Source organism: Kogia breviceps, chromosome 5 (assembly GCF_026419965.1).
Source record: "Kogia breviceps isolate mKogBre1 chromosome 5, mKogBre1 haplotype 1, whole genome shotgun sequence".
Classification (NCBI taxonomy): Eukaryota; Metazoa; Chordata; class Mammalia; order Artiodactyla; family Physeteridae; genus Kogia; species Kogia breviceps.
The window spans coordinates 5,250,743-5,264,382 of NC_081314.1; the positions used below are offsets into that span (position 1 = coordinate 5,250,743).

The 13,640-nt window shown below is 41.6% G+C and overlaps 1 protein-coding gene and 1 pseudogene across 2 annotated transcripts; both read left to right on the forward strand.

The window, feature by feature from the left end:
- The first annotated feature begins 505 nt into the window (after positions 1–505).
- LOC131757605 (anaphase-promoting complex subunit 7-like) lies at positions 506–3,251 on the forward strand (annotated as a pseudogene).
- A 3,401-nt stretch (positions 3,252–6,652) lies between these two features.
- On the forward strand, positions 6,653–13,556 carry PFN2 (profilin 2). 2 transcript variants are annotated; one of them, XM_059064235.2, is made up of 4 exons: positions 6,653–6,759; positions 6,856–7,145; positions 9,330–9,522; positions 12,200–13,556. In XM_059064235.2, the coding sequence occupies exons 2-4, from the start codon at positions 7,014–7,016 to the stop codon at positions 12,295–12,297; spliced, it is 423 nt and encodes a 140-aa protein (XP_058920218.1). In that variant the 5' UTR covers positions 6,653–6,759; positions 6,856–7,013; the 3' UTR covers positions 12,298–13,556. The 2 variants fall into 2 exon arrangements, with proteins under 2 accessions (XP_058920218.1, XP_058920217.1); XM_059064234.2 differs by having other exon boundaries at positions 6,654–6,759; positions 11,871–13,556.
- Positions 13,557–13,640: the final 84 nt, after the last annotated feature.

A 13,640-nucleotide genomic window follows, 5' to 3' on the forward strand; every position in this document is an offset into this window, starting at 1 on the left:
ATCGGTTTGGCCAAAAAGTTTGTTCGGTTTTAAGTAAAAATAAGACATTTTTCATTTTCACGAAGAACTTTTGACTTTATTCACTAACCAAACGAACTTTTTGGCCAACCCAATATTTCTTTTATTTTTTACATTAAAAAAATTGAAGTATAATTGATTTATCATGTTGTGATAGTTTCAGGTATACAGCAAAGTGATTGTTAGACATATATATCTATTCTTTTCCAGATTCTTTTCCATTATAGGTTATTACACGATATTGATTATAGTTCCCTGTGCTATACAGTAGGTCCTTGTTTATCTATTTTATATATAATGGTGTTTATCTGTTAATCCCAAATTCCCAATTTATCCTCCCCCCTTCCCCCTTTGGTAACCCCTTTTCTATGTCACTAGATATAGTGAAGGAATCACTATAATGATTGCTTTATTATTATATTATTATATAATATATATAATATATTATATAATATATAATAATAATTATATTATTATCATTATTATTATGCCATGGACCGGTACCAGTCCACAGCCCATTAGGAACCGGGCCGCACAGCAGGAGGTGAGTGGTGGGTGAGTGAGCAAAGCTTCATCTACCGCTCCCCAGCGCTCACATTACCGCCTGAACCATCACTCACGTTACCGCCTGAACACCCCCCACCCCTGTCCGTGGAAAAATTGTCTTCCATGAAACCCGTCCCTAATGCCAAGAAGGTTGGGGAGCGCTGATTTAGGGAACACCTGCTTTAGGGGACACCATAGAGAGGTTTAAAGTGGCCCCAGGATGCTGGCACTCCTGGACATGCAGCAGCAGCAGACGAAAATCATCTTTGAAAGGAAGTGTCCTCAATTTAAGCCATTTGAATTCCCACTTACTTAAGATCAAGGAAATATAAATTCATAATCTGAGATCACCAAGTACACAAAGAGGCGAGACACCATGCGTGAGAGAAAAAATAACACAACTTATTTAGATACTGGGATTGTCATATACAGAGTATAGAATAACTAGGTAAGACATGTTTAAAGAAATATAGTATGGAATCACAAAGTTGGGCAAACAAAGAGACTATCAGGAACAATGAGAAAGATCTATGTAACAATAAAATGGAATTTCTAAAAGTAAAAAATAGATTTTTTAGGAATTAATAAAACTCAGTGTAGGGGTTTACCAAGAGATGAAACATAGTCAAAGTATGAACTGGAACATGTGGCTGAAGAAAAAATTTCCCAGAATGCAGCACAGAGAGGTAAGAAGATGGAAAATATAAAACAAGCTAAGAGATATGGAGAACAGAAGAGGAAAAGGAAACATTTATTTGAACCCTAAAAGAACAGAGTAGAGAGAACTGAGGAAAAGGAATAATTGAGGAGCTGATGACTGAGAATTTTCCAGAAGTGATCATAGATATAAATATTTTTCCAAGTAGAAGAAAAGAAACCCAGGTATAGATACATCATAGTGGAACTGTGGAACAGCAAAGACAAAAAGATTCCAAAAGTAGAGAAAAAGAACAGATCATAAAGTACGGCAGCAATGATGAAAACCAGAATGAATGAAATAATACCATCTTCAAGGTGTCAGTCTTGCATTGTGGATCCAACCTATTTTTTTTTTTTTAAGAATGAAAGTGATACAAGGACATTTTCAGGTGAACAAAAAGAGTTTACCATCAAGAGACCGCCACTAAAAGAACTTCTAAATATTTACTTTAGGAAGAAGAAAAGGATCATAAAGTAATGAGAAGGAATGGTAAGTAAATAAAACAGGAAACATATAAATACATGTATATAAATGCCTGTGTAAAAAGTCTGGAGAGGCATGACCAGACTTAAAGTGTTTTAAGGTTCTTGGATTGTCTGGTTGGAGGATTTAAGATATTATTTAATTTAAAGCTTTGTTCTATTAAATATGCATGGTAAAATTTCCAGAGTAACACTAAAAGAATAGAAATTGAACATACAACTAACACATGAATAAAAACTTAAGGATAAACGCTACTCCTGAGCCCTCTATTTAGGAGCCAAGGCCATTCAGCTGAACAGTAATAGTGTTCAAGCTTTGCTACTTAAGGGAGCAGCACTTAGAAACATGGGCAGAGTCCAAGAAGCAATAATCCACTTTCGGGAGGCTATACGTCCTGCACCTTGTCGCTTAGATTGTTATGAAGGTCTCATCGAATGTTACTTAGCCTCCAACAGTAGTCATGAAGCGACGGTAATGGCTAACTATGTTTACAAAACTCTAGAAGCAAACGCACAGACCCTTCCCCTTTTAGCCACCATTTGTCTTGAAGACCCAGTGACACAAGAGAAAGCAAAACTTTATCAGATAAAGCCCTGACCCAAAGGCTAAACTACATTAAGGCTGTGGTGAAAAAAGCAGAGCTACTTACCAGAGAACAGAAATATGAAGATGGAATTGCTTTGCTGCAGAACATGCTAGTTAATCAAAGTGACTATGTCCTGCCTTGGATCCTAGATTTCCTTGTAGCTGTCAGTGAGTATCAGGAAGCAATGGACCAGTATAGTATAGCACTAAGTGGTGGACTCCCTCGATCCTGCCTATGGAACTGGAGTTGTTTGGAGAGGCCAGGCATTAGCAGTTTCTCTGTGACTGGGTGGGCATTTCACTGCTGTGCCAGGGAGATGACGCATTGGACATATATACACAACCAAACGTAGGGTGGATAGCTAGTGGGAAGCAGCCGCATAGCACAGGGAGATCAGCTCGGTGCTTTGTGACCGCCTAGAGGGGTGGGATAGGGAGGGTGGGAGGGAGGGAGACGCAAGAGGGAAGAGATATGGGAACATATGTATATGTATAACTGATTCACTTTGTTGTAAAGCAGAAACTAACACACCACTGTAAAGCAATTATACTCCAATAGAGATGTTAAAAAACAAAAAAACTGAACCTGACCAACCTTCCATATATCTCCATCCTCCTCTGCTCCAGCCAGGGAGGACAAAGTGAGCGCTCTGAGAGGCCTGTGGACATGTCGGGGCTTCTGGGACAGAGTGCTTTTCATAGAACTAACTTGCAAGCTCGAGGAATAGACAGCATTTTGTCTGTGATGTTGTGGATGGGTTTAAAGGAGCGACCTGTTCCCCAGAGCAAGAGTGTCCTCTCCCAGCAGCAGCATGGACTGGCCCTTCCAGAGGGTTTCCTGTCCCAGAAATCATTATCCTGGGTTGTCCACACTTCCCTAGTAACCTTGCTTCCTTCTGCAATGTTAGTAATGCCTTAAGCTGACAGTTGCTGTTTTGCAGAACAGTTCTCCTATTTGCTAATCTGGTAACTTGCCTATGAGCCTGGGTCGAATCTGAGAAAAAGTGTGACCTAGAGCATGAACAGAGGTACAGTTGGGGTAATTAATAAAACTGGTTTTTGTACCTTAAAAAAATTAAAGGATAGACTGCATATTAGAAAGCCAAAATCCAGCTAAGTGAAGAGACAGGTAAAATTTAAGGACAGGGAAAGTGAGAGGTGAGGAGTGAGAGAGAGAGAGATGGAAGAGAAGGGAGGAGGGGGCAAGGAGGAGGAGGAGAAAGGGAGGGGGAAGGGGAGGGAGACGGGAAAGATATATCAGATAAATATCAATAAAAAGAGCTGGGATAATTACCTTAATATTTGACAAAATAGATTTTAAGACACACAAAAACAACAACAACAAAAAACAGTACTAGTGATAAAGAGGGCCACTACTTAAAAGTTAAATTTATCAGAAAGAAAAATATAACAATTTTAACTTGTATTTTAAATAACCTTAAGCTATAAAAATCAAAACTTCATAGTTTCAGGGTAAAATTGACAAATCCAGAATTGTAGGTACTCCTTGTTTTTTACTGTGAAAATCACAAAACAATGAGTAAATACATTTAAAAGATAACATGTTTATTGCTTGTGGCATTAAGGGTGATTTTGCTCCATTTTCTAAACTTTCTTGATTGTTGTGACAATTGTTTTTATAATTAAAACACCGTTTTTTTCAAAAAAGTGAAGCATGGAAGTCAAAATTTTAGTTGAGGACTTGAGGTGGGTTTAGTTAATTAGGGTTTTACTGTTTGGGGGCTAATTATATAGTTTTAGTTCTTACCCCAATGTTTATCAGGTTGAGTACATCTTAATTACAACTTCTTGTTTCTTTGTATTTTGCTAGAATGTCAAATGATTTACACATGGCCTCAAATTGTTCAGGCAATCCTTGACTGATACATTAAAGAATCTAATTTACCACAGTTACTGTTTTCCTAAATAAGAATAAAAGATTTTGCAAAGAATGCATAATAATGCATTCCACATTTAAATATGCTATGACTGATTGTTATTAGCTACATCTGGATATCTGTATCAACAACAGAGCTTTGATTTTTCTCTGCTTCTGCCCAGACATCACTATTATCACTGTAGGGGATCAGTTACTCTGAAAAAAGGAAAGATACAAACTGGTATTTTTTTCTCATGTTGATACTCTCTTAGGCTTAACTTTCCAATTCCTAAAACTCAGTGTTCTACTTCTACATATGCCTTTTGAAACACTTTGTGGTGAGCAATAGTTATAGGAAATAGGAACAGATCACTGTATACAAATAAAAAATAAGGCAGCATGCTGAGTCTGGTTCTAAAGAAAACAGGCACAGGTTTTTGTTGTTGTTGTTTTTTTACAGTACTGAAAAGGGACAGTAAATAGACTCTTTGAACGTATCATCTCAAAATCTAAACTGTAAGACCTAGTTAATCTATCATACAGATTTTTTTTCATAGTTGATTAAATTTTACTGTGCAATTCTGGGAAAGAAATAACACCATGTTGGAAAAGTATAACAGTAATTTTAAAATACTGTTATATTTTGAAGGATATTTTAAAAATAGTGATAGGAATTCTAAATTCTTATGTTTTACCCAATCAATGTGCTTTAGAATCTTTTGAGACTTGAATATCCAGAATATTCAGTTAATGTAATCCTTTTGCTGTTTAAAGACAATAAAGGCATAAGAATGGAATGCATTATTTGCATCTCTTTGCTATGGAAGATAATAGTGTAAAAATTGAATTTAAAAACTTCAGAGTAGATTAATAAATAAGTCAATTTCAAACTATCATTATTTTTCTTTTTTACTGTTTATTGAATTATAACGTGTAAAAACAGCACAAATCAAGAAGTGTACAGCTTGATGAATTCATACAGTAACACTTCGTGCTATCAGCACATTGTACCATTAACTTTTAAGTTGATAAACCGGTAAAAATGAAGGATTAAAACCATCAACAACTACCACAAAAAAGCAGAATAGTAAACAAGAACCAGTAAGTGTGACTAAACCAGGTGGGAGGCACACTTGCAAAAATGAAACAAGTTTTGTCACATTTTATACCACACAGGTGTTCTGTATCATCAGAACATGAGAGAATACATTTTCTCAATCTGATAGGAGCCGGACTTGGAGTTTCTCTAACTGTGCTTTTCCTCCCTTGCCTGCAGGAGTTGTACATTTCAAAGCAAACTGCAGAAAAAAAAAAACAGAAAACTTCAGAACCAATTAGAATGCTTAGCAAAGCAACGTTTTTGTCTTCTTTCCTAGCTCCTTCTGTGTAATCCTCTTGTCACAAATTGTGACCTTACACAGTAACTTTAAAGTTGAAAATCAACTTTTCAACGTTTTGAGACGCTCTTCCCTTGACTGACAGATCGTTTTGTTCACCTGAAAGTGTTGGACGTCTCCTAATTCCCGGTCTAGTCATAACGCCCAGAGGTTTGAACACTCAAGATTCACAGGGACTCTACCCATGGTTTGCCTTGTAAATACAAGCCATTCTGAGATCTGGGTCCTGAAATTATTTTACCCTTCGAGGGCAGAAATATTACCATGTTCATACAGTGAACTCTTAAGATTTTTAGTGACTTCTTTGGCCCACCAGTAACTTTCCCAGTTACCAACCAATAGTTTTACATAGGTTGCTATCTGTTTTGTTCACAATTTACGAGCAATTTAGCCACACGTAAGCAACCTTAAGGAAGGAGAAGAGGGGTTCTTCCTGTCAAAGAATCCACACAATGAGAGGCCCGTGGTACCCAAATGAAACAATAATGAAAGATCGGCAAAGCTCAGAAATGTTCCTGAAAGCCACGAACGCCAGCTCTGATTTCAGGTTGCCGGAGCGCGCCCGCTCGGTAGCCTTTATGGCCAAGAGGCAGAGGGGTCCATGGAAGAGGATACCACTGGGGACGCTTAAGATGAGAGTGGGCGACCCTGCTACCAGCCCGCCCCCACCACAAAGAGGAGTAAACGCTCCGCATCCCCGTCACCAGGGCAACTCTGCAATCCGACACCTAGGCGCAAGATTCCGCATTCCGAGCCAAGGGACGCATAACGGAGGCGTTTCACAGTCCGGACGCAGGGACTCCGAGGCTTCCCACAAGCCGCCGTCCCTGGGGTGCTGAGTGCAACGAGGGTGACGCCCTCTCTGCAGGCCCCGGGTCCGAAATTCAGCCACCCCCAGCGACCCCGCCGCTCCCGGGTCTAGCTGGCCGCACGTGGCGGCCGTGATTGCCCCGGGCGGTATCCCTCCGCGCCCCTCCCGCTCAGTCTTCCCCCTCCCTCGCCGGGACCCTCCGAGTCGGCGCGCCGCGGAAGGATCGCACGCACGCGCTCGCGCACGCCCCGCCGAAACGGCGGAGAGCTGAGGGAACCGCGGTAAGGAGCAGTCGCCGCTGCAGTCGCTGGCACAGCAGCTGCGCAGCCTCTCGCCGCTGGTCAGTCAGTCCCGCGGTTGCGGGCGGGAGGGCGGCCGGGCCGGGCGCGCCCCGCAGCTTGTCCCTCACCGCCGTCCCTGCGTCCTCCCTCCGCAGCTCCTCGGGGAGGGGGGCGGTCGGTGCCTGCGCAGAGCCGCCTCCTCCCCGCCCCCGCCCCGCCTCCCCCCGCGCCGCCGCCGCCCGCGACCGCCGCCGCCGCCGCAGCTGCGCCTGCTGCTCCTCGCCGTCCCCGCTGCAGTGCGAAGGGCTCGAAGATGGCCGGTTGGCAGAGCTACGTGGATAACCTGATGTGCGATGGTTGCTGCCAGGAGGCCGCCATTGTCGGCTACTGCGACGCCAAATACGTCTGGGCAGCCACAGCCGGGGGCGTCTTCCAGAGCATTACGGTGAGGACCGGCGGTGGCCCTGGGACCCGAACCCGAGCGGGGCCGGCCGAGGGGGCGCCGCCGCGCGGAGCCGGGCCACCGGGAGGCCCGCGCCGGCAGGTGTGCGGGGCGGCCGGCGCCGAGGATGCGGCTGCCGGGCGGGCGGAGAGCCGGAGGCCCGGGGACGCCCCCTCGGCGGGGCTGCGCTGACTGGCGGGGGCGGCGGCCCGGGTCCCCGGCGTTTTCAGTGCCTGTCCGGGTGAGGCTGGGGGAGGGGGCACGCGCCAGCTCGGGGGTGGGGGGCCTTTTCCCCTTGTTCGGTCCTCCTGGGTCCCCTGGAAGCCCTGAGGCTCGCTTTGTACGTCCCGGGGTGGAAGCGGGGACCGGAGGCGCCGGGCCGGGGCGCGCTGGACCCGGGCGGGGGTCCTCCGGCGGCCGGGCTGCCCCTCGCTCCGGGGACAGCGCGTCGCCCGCGCTGCGGGCTGTGAGAGGCGGCGGTTGCCCGGCCCCCGGGATCCTCGCGGCGACTTGGAGGAGGTTTGCCGGTGTCCAGGCCTCCGAGGCTTGCGAGAAAGGTACACCGACAACGTAGGTGGATTCGTGAATCTCGACTACAGCTCAGGCTCCATAGGATTTTTTTTTTTTTTTAATTCTCCAAGATGGCGAACTGCCATTGATTTCTCTTCTCCTCCTATGGAGATTCATCGATACACCGTTATCCCCAGTTACGCAACATAGCTCTAAAAAAGGGGGTGCTTAAAGGGGCTTTCAGTAATCTGCGAAGACCAGGGGGACACTTCAGTTCTCCAAGTCTCTCCCTCTTTAGTGATGGTAGTAAAGGCACTAATGCAGATTTATGCTTCACGGTGCCTGATTTTTTTGTGACTTGGTGGTTTGACTCGGTTGCCACATGTCTGGGGGATAATTGTCACTAAGCGTCCAGTGCTGCTTTATTGTTTTGCCTCTTTCTGCACAAGGCTCTTTCTAAAATTGTGACAATTACATCAAATACAGGACCATTCTCTTAATTTCTTAAGCTTCACGCCCCCTTCCTATCAAACGCCCAAATCCAGGCCCCCTATTATGGGTGCCACTAATTATTCTTGTATTGCTTAACATGGTTTAAGATCTAGCGGTGTAGAACTCAGTCCTTCATACAAGTACTTTCAGGTTTCCTGTTACCGCAGTGGACTACAATTCTTACAGAGAATTGGCATCTGGTGATCAACTTTTTTTCTGCGGTCCTCTTGTCTTTGTGTGTGAGTTCCCGCTGTCTGGCCGGGAAGATTGCGGGAGTGTGCTTGGAAATGGCTGGGGCCTGCTATGACTCTGCAGTTCTGTTGGGGGCGACGCCTTCCTTCTTATTCATGGAATGTTAGAATGCACGTTTTCTCCTTTCCGGTTCTGGTCGCTACCTCAGTTTCTTTCCCAGTCTCCCTCCATTTTCTCTGTTCTTTTACCGTTGCCTACTGCAGTGCGGACAGAATCCTCTTTGCGTTTGCCCAGAAAGAAAACTGATTACTGAGGTGGTAGGGGAAGGGAAGTGGCAGAGAAAAAGGAGTAAGCGGCTAGAATAATAGGAGGGAAATATGAATTTGGGGATGTGCTGAAGTCTAGGGCTTGAAGTTCATATTAATACTATGGGGGATATTACAAGCTGTTTAAAGTGAGTAGAAGTGAACAGGTCTGCCAGGCATGGGCGTTATTTTAGGAGACTTTCAAACAACTTTAAATTTGATGCTGCATGACTGAAACGTGAGTGATTATGATAGATAAGCTTTTGTTGAAAGTTTTTAGGTGACTTTTTACCATTACGTAAGTACTTCATTCAGGTACCACCTGACTTGAAACAGTTTATAAATAACGCTTAAGTTTGCAGTTTATCTAGTGTCAACTAGCAACTAGAGATTCTTTGCGTAGACTGGTCTTAGTTACCAGACTACACTCTTAACTGTGAAATCTAATTAACTGACTGATATAAAACATGTCACCATGTAGGATTAAGTTTTTTAGAGAAGACTGAAACTTGATTTTACATTGTTGAAACGTGGATGTCTTGTAGTGGTAGTACAAACTTGGCAGTCTTTGCTGTTATACCAAGGCAAGGAATTAACTACAACTTTTTTCTTTTCTCTCTTTTTCTTTCTTTTTCTTTCTTTTTTTTTTTTTTTTTGGTTGGGGGCTGGGGGTGTGGCGGGGGGACAGCCAGTAGAAATAGATATGATTGTAGGAAAAGACCGGGAAGGTTTCTTTACCAATGGTTTGACTCTTGGCGCAAAGAAATGCTCAGTGATCAGAGATAGCCTGTACGTGGATGGTGACTGCACAATGGACATCCGGACAAAGAGTCAAGGTGGGGAGCCAACATACAACGTTGCCGTCGGCAGAGCTGGTAGAGGTAAGCAAGGCACCCTTTTGGTTGAAAGTTGCATGCCACGTTACGAGTGATGAAGCAGTCTCTCTAACATTTTGAATAAAGTGTTAAAAGAGTCCATGATGGCTCTTAAGGTAGTTTTTGTGAACTGCCCGGCACTGAAGGAGGCACTGCTGTAGATTTACTTCCTCTACAGCAGCTGCATACACAGCCTAACCTCTGAGATCCTGACTTTCTTCTCAAATAGAATATTCATATCTTTTCAGTTTCAACTTTAGTAAACTGAACATCTAAATTTGCCTCTTCTATATGGATAACAATCACTTTGTTGTACACCTGAAACTAACACAACATTGTTAATCAACTATACTACTCCAATATAAAATAAAAAGTTAAAAATCAGTTTGTCTCTTCAACTGTTAGTTATTCAGATTGTTAAATCACTCAAATTGGTTACTTTAGTCCCTTTGGGTGTTTGACCTTTGGATCTCTTCCTATTTCTTGTTCACATTTTAGTCATTCACTATTAAGCATAAAAAAGGAAGAGTTACTATTGGCTCATATTTCTATTAGAAACATTGCTGGGGAAGAGAGAAATAATTAGAATGAGGGTTTTGAAGTAAGGTTTCCACTTACTAAAATATTTTCAAAGACTAAGTGTATCTGATTTATTCGAAAAGTAGGAAATTATATGTCATTTATATACTGGTCAAGAAATTCTGGTGTTTCCTGACTGTTGTCAACATTGCAGAAATTCTTACTGTACTAAATAAATCTCACTACTTTTTTGAAAGAAACTTTTAAAATTGAGGTTTGTTATGGCATCTAGTTGATTTACAGATACATTTAAATGTGTTAACCTGTGTAAATGTTTTGTAAATAAAGAGGGCTTGTGTAGCCTCATATAGCAGACTTGGCACATCTAATTTTAAGACCACATCTACCATGGGAAGAAACTTGAAGCCACTCTGAGCCATAATTTACTGCAGTGGTCCTGCCAGCTCCCTGTGACTGCCCTAAAGGTTACTCTGTTCTGGTGTGAGTTGATGCTTATGAGTATTTCTCTACAGGAAAATTAGATGACTGTGAAATAATAGACAAATCTCTCAAACATTACCTGAGCTCAGATAAATATATTAAAAAGAAGCATCAACCATGTGACGTAAAAACGAGAATGTTTTCATGCCATACGGCACTACTGACATCTAGTGGTAGTGAATATAACATCTGACATGTACATATGTTAATATTTTCACGATAGACCTTTGAACTGCATCGTAGAATGACCTGTTGTTGGAAATAGTAAATCTATTTTAGGATTTTAGACTCAATTAAAAACAAAGCTAACACAGAGAGGATATAGGAAGCACAGGCCTTTGGTACTTTTAATTTGTCCTTTTCTGAATGGCACTGAAAATGCTATTTAAAATTCGGGCTTGGTTTTCCTCTGGAAATAATAGATACATTTAGCCCCACTGGTAAGACTTAATAGTTGGCACTTAATCAAGCAGTTAAATTTGGGGAGAATTTTATAAGTAAATAATTACCTAATGTTTTTTTTAAGTTTATTTTTGGGGGACCAGTTTAATATGTATTTATCAGACTAATCAGAAGTTTTTTGCCCTATATAAAAGATAAATGTCCATTAAAAGGAATGAAATAATGCCATTTGCAGCAACATGGATGGACCTAAAGATTATCATACTAAGTGAAGAGAAAAATATCATACGATATCACTTATATGTGGAATCTAAAAAATATGATATAAAGGACTTATTTACAAAACAAGCAGACTCACAGACTTAGAAAACAAACTTAAGGTTACCAAAGGGGAAAGGTGGCGGGGGAGGGATAAATTAAGAGTTTGGGATTGAGAGATACACACTACTATATAGAAAATAATCAACAAGGACATACTGTATAGCACAGGAAACTCAGTATAATAACCTAAAAGGGAAAAGAATCTGCAAAAGGTGTATGTATATGTATAACTGAATCATTTGCTGTACACCTGAAACTAAAACAACACTGTAAGTCAACTATACTCCAATATAAAATAAAAATTTAAAAAGATAAATGATCATACTTCTTTTTCCCTAGCTAGTGTAAAGATATTTTTATAGAGTATCGCAGCTGAACTGATTGGACTTCCAAGATAACAGTTAATGGTCAAAATGTTTTCAGCACATTACTAGTTTGAAAGTTCTCCTTTTTGGAGACCTGGCTGACTTCAGTGCTTCGTTGTTCATGGAAAACTAACTTATGTTAACCTACTAATGGGGTTCTGTCTGCTAAAACTTACGGGACTCTCTTGATTAACACTTCTTTTGATTAACACTTCTTTTGAAACACTTTTCTTCTTTCTTTTTCAGTCTTGGTCTTTGTAATGGGAAAAGAAGGGGTCCATGGAGGCGGATTGAATAAGAAGGCATACTCAATGGCAAAATACTTGAGAGACTCTGGGTTCTAGCTGCTAGGCAAACTGTTAAGTATTAGGGGAAAATTGCTCTTAAACTTTCCTAGCTGTAAGCTTGAGTCTTAATTCTGGAAATTTTATTAGCAATGCAGGGTGATGGGGTATGAACCTGTGTCTCCTTTGTATCCCTCTGTTGGTGGGGAAAGGTGTCTTTCTGCCCCCCCCCTTAAATAATTCTGTTCACTAATTCTGTTCACTTCTGTTTTGTTTCCTTGTGTACTCCAGCATTGGTTATAGTCATGGGAAAGGAAGGTGTCCACGGAGGCACACTTAACAAGAAAGCATTTGAACTCGCTTTATACCTGAGGAGGTCTGATGTGTAAGCAGCCTCTCCCCATCTACCTAGCAACTGTCTTCATCACCACCCCAATTACGGTCACAATGCTACTATAGATGGTAGCTAATTTTTCTTTACCTATTTTCTAATGTCACGATTCCTGTTTGCCCCATGGATCATTTGTATGTTAACCGCTGTATGTATCCAACCTTATCTGGCAACATAATTGCAGCACAGTAATGATTTGCATGATACCTTGAAATTTGGGGGGAGGGGGCATGCCAAGTTGGGCATCACTTTGTCTTAGCAATTTATGGGATATTGATTACTAAAATAAGTTAATATTAAGCAAGGTGCCGGTTGTACAATCTCTAATTTGATCAGTGTCTTTCAGCACTTTGAGCATTTACTTAGCTCATTTAGTCTTCCTTTTGTAGCGCATGGTTGGGAGGAAAAAGTGCATGCGTCTTTCCTTCACTCCTCTTTTCCCACCCCCTCCCTTTGCACATAGGTATTTGGTTTGCTTCCATCTTCTTTTATGCAGTGCCTGGTTTATTTAACCAATTAATTTCATTTTGTTGATGAGCTATTGAGAGCTGCAGTAGGTTGCTTTTAGTATTGCTGTTGCACTTGAGTAAAAACAAATCTTTTTTCATACTGTCTACAGGACATATGACAAGTGCAACTGCAAAACAAGAGCAAAGGCACTTCCTCCCATGACCTTATAGTAAAACCACACTGATTGAATCCCCAGGGACGTTCCATCATTGCAGTAGCTCACATTTTTGTTCCTGTCGTTTCTTTGCACACCAGCTCTACTCGTTAGTAAAATTGTAAAAGGCTGCCATTATGGACGTTTTTGGTATCCCAACATAACCATCTGGAGTGTGTCCAGTCTGTTCTTCATAGGACCAATTTTTATTTGCAGCTTGAGTTTTTATATGAAGTTGCATTACTGTGGACTTGGCTGTCTTGTGATGAATTTTTTTCATATGTATTCTGTGCCATACTATTGTTAAAATGAACTGTTGCTATTGTGAGATGGATTTTAACTGACCTCTTAAAGGTTTCTTCCGAATGGCACTACTCTAGGGACATTCTAGTATTTGCTTCTGTTGTTTGGGCCTTGTGGGTAATGTACAGATTGACAAACAGATCTTGTTGCTGATTGTCCATTTCTTTCCCTGCACTTTGTTACATCTGGGATACAGTCTAACTCATCTGATTTAATATGCATTTAAAAAAATGCCATAACTATTAAACACCTTGTTTACAGACAGATGAAATAAATTTATTCCAACCAAATATTCTAGACTCCTGTTGTTTATATAAATTGTTAGCTTACTGTTACAGTTGATTTTTGATACAATGGGAATATACTCTGCTACA

Coding starts and splice junctions, on each gene's coding strand:
- PFN2 (XM_059064235.2), top strand. CDS start 7,014: ATGGCCGGTTGGCAGAGCTACGTGGATAACCTGATGTGCGATGGTTGC. Junction 7,146..9,329: donor GCGTCTTCCAGAGCATTACG/GTGAGGACCGGC, acceptor GCGGGGGGACAG/CCAGTAGAAATAGATATGAT. Junction 9,523..12,199: donor CGTCGGCAGAGCTGGTAGAG/GTAAGCAAGGCA, acceptor TGTGTACTCCAG/CATTGGTTATAGTCATGGGA.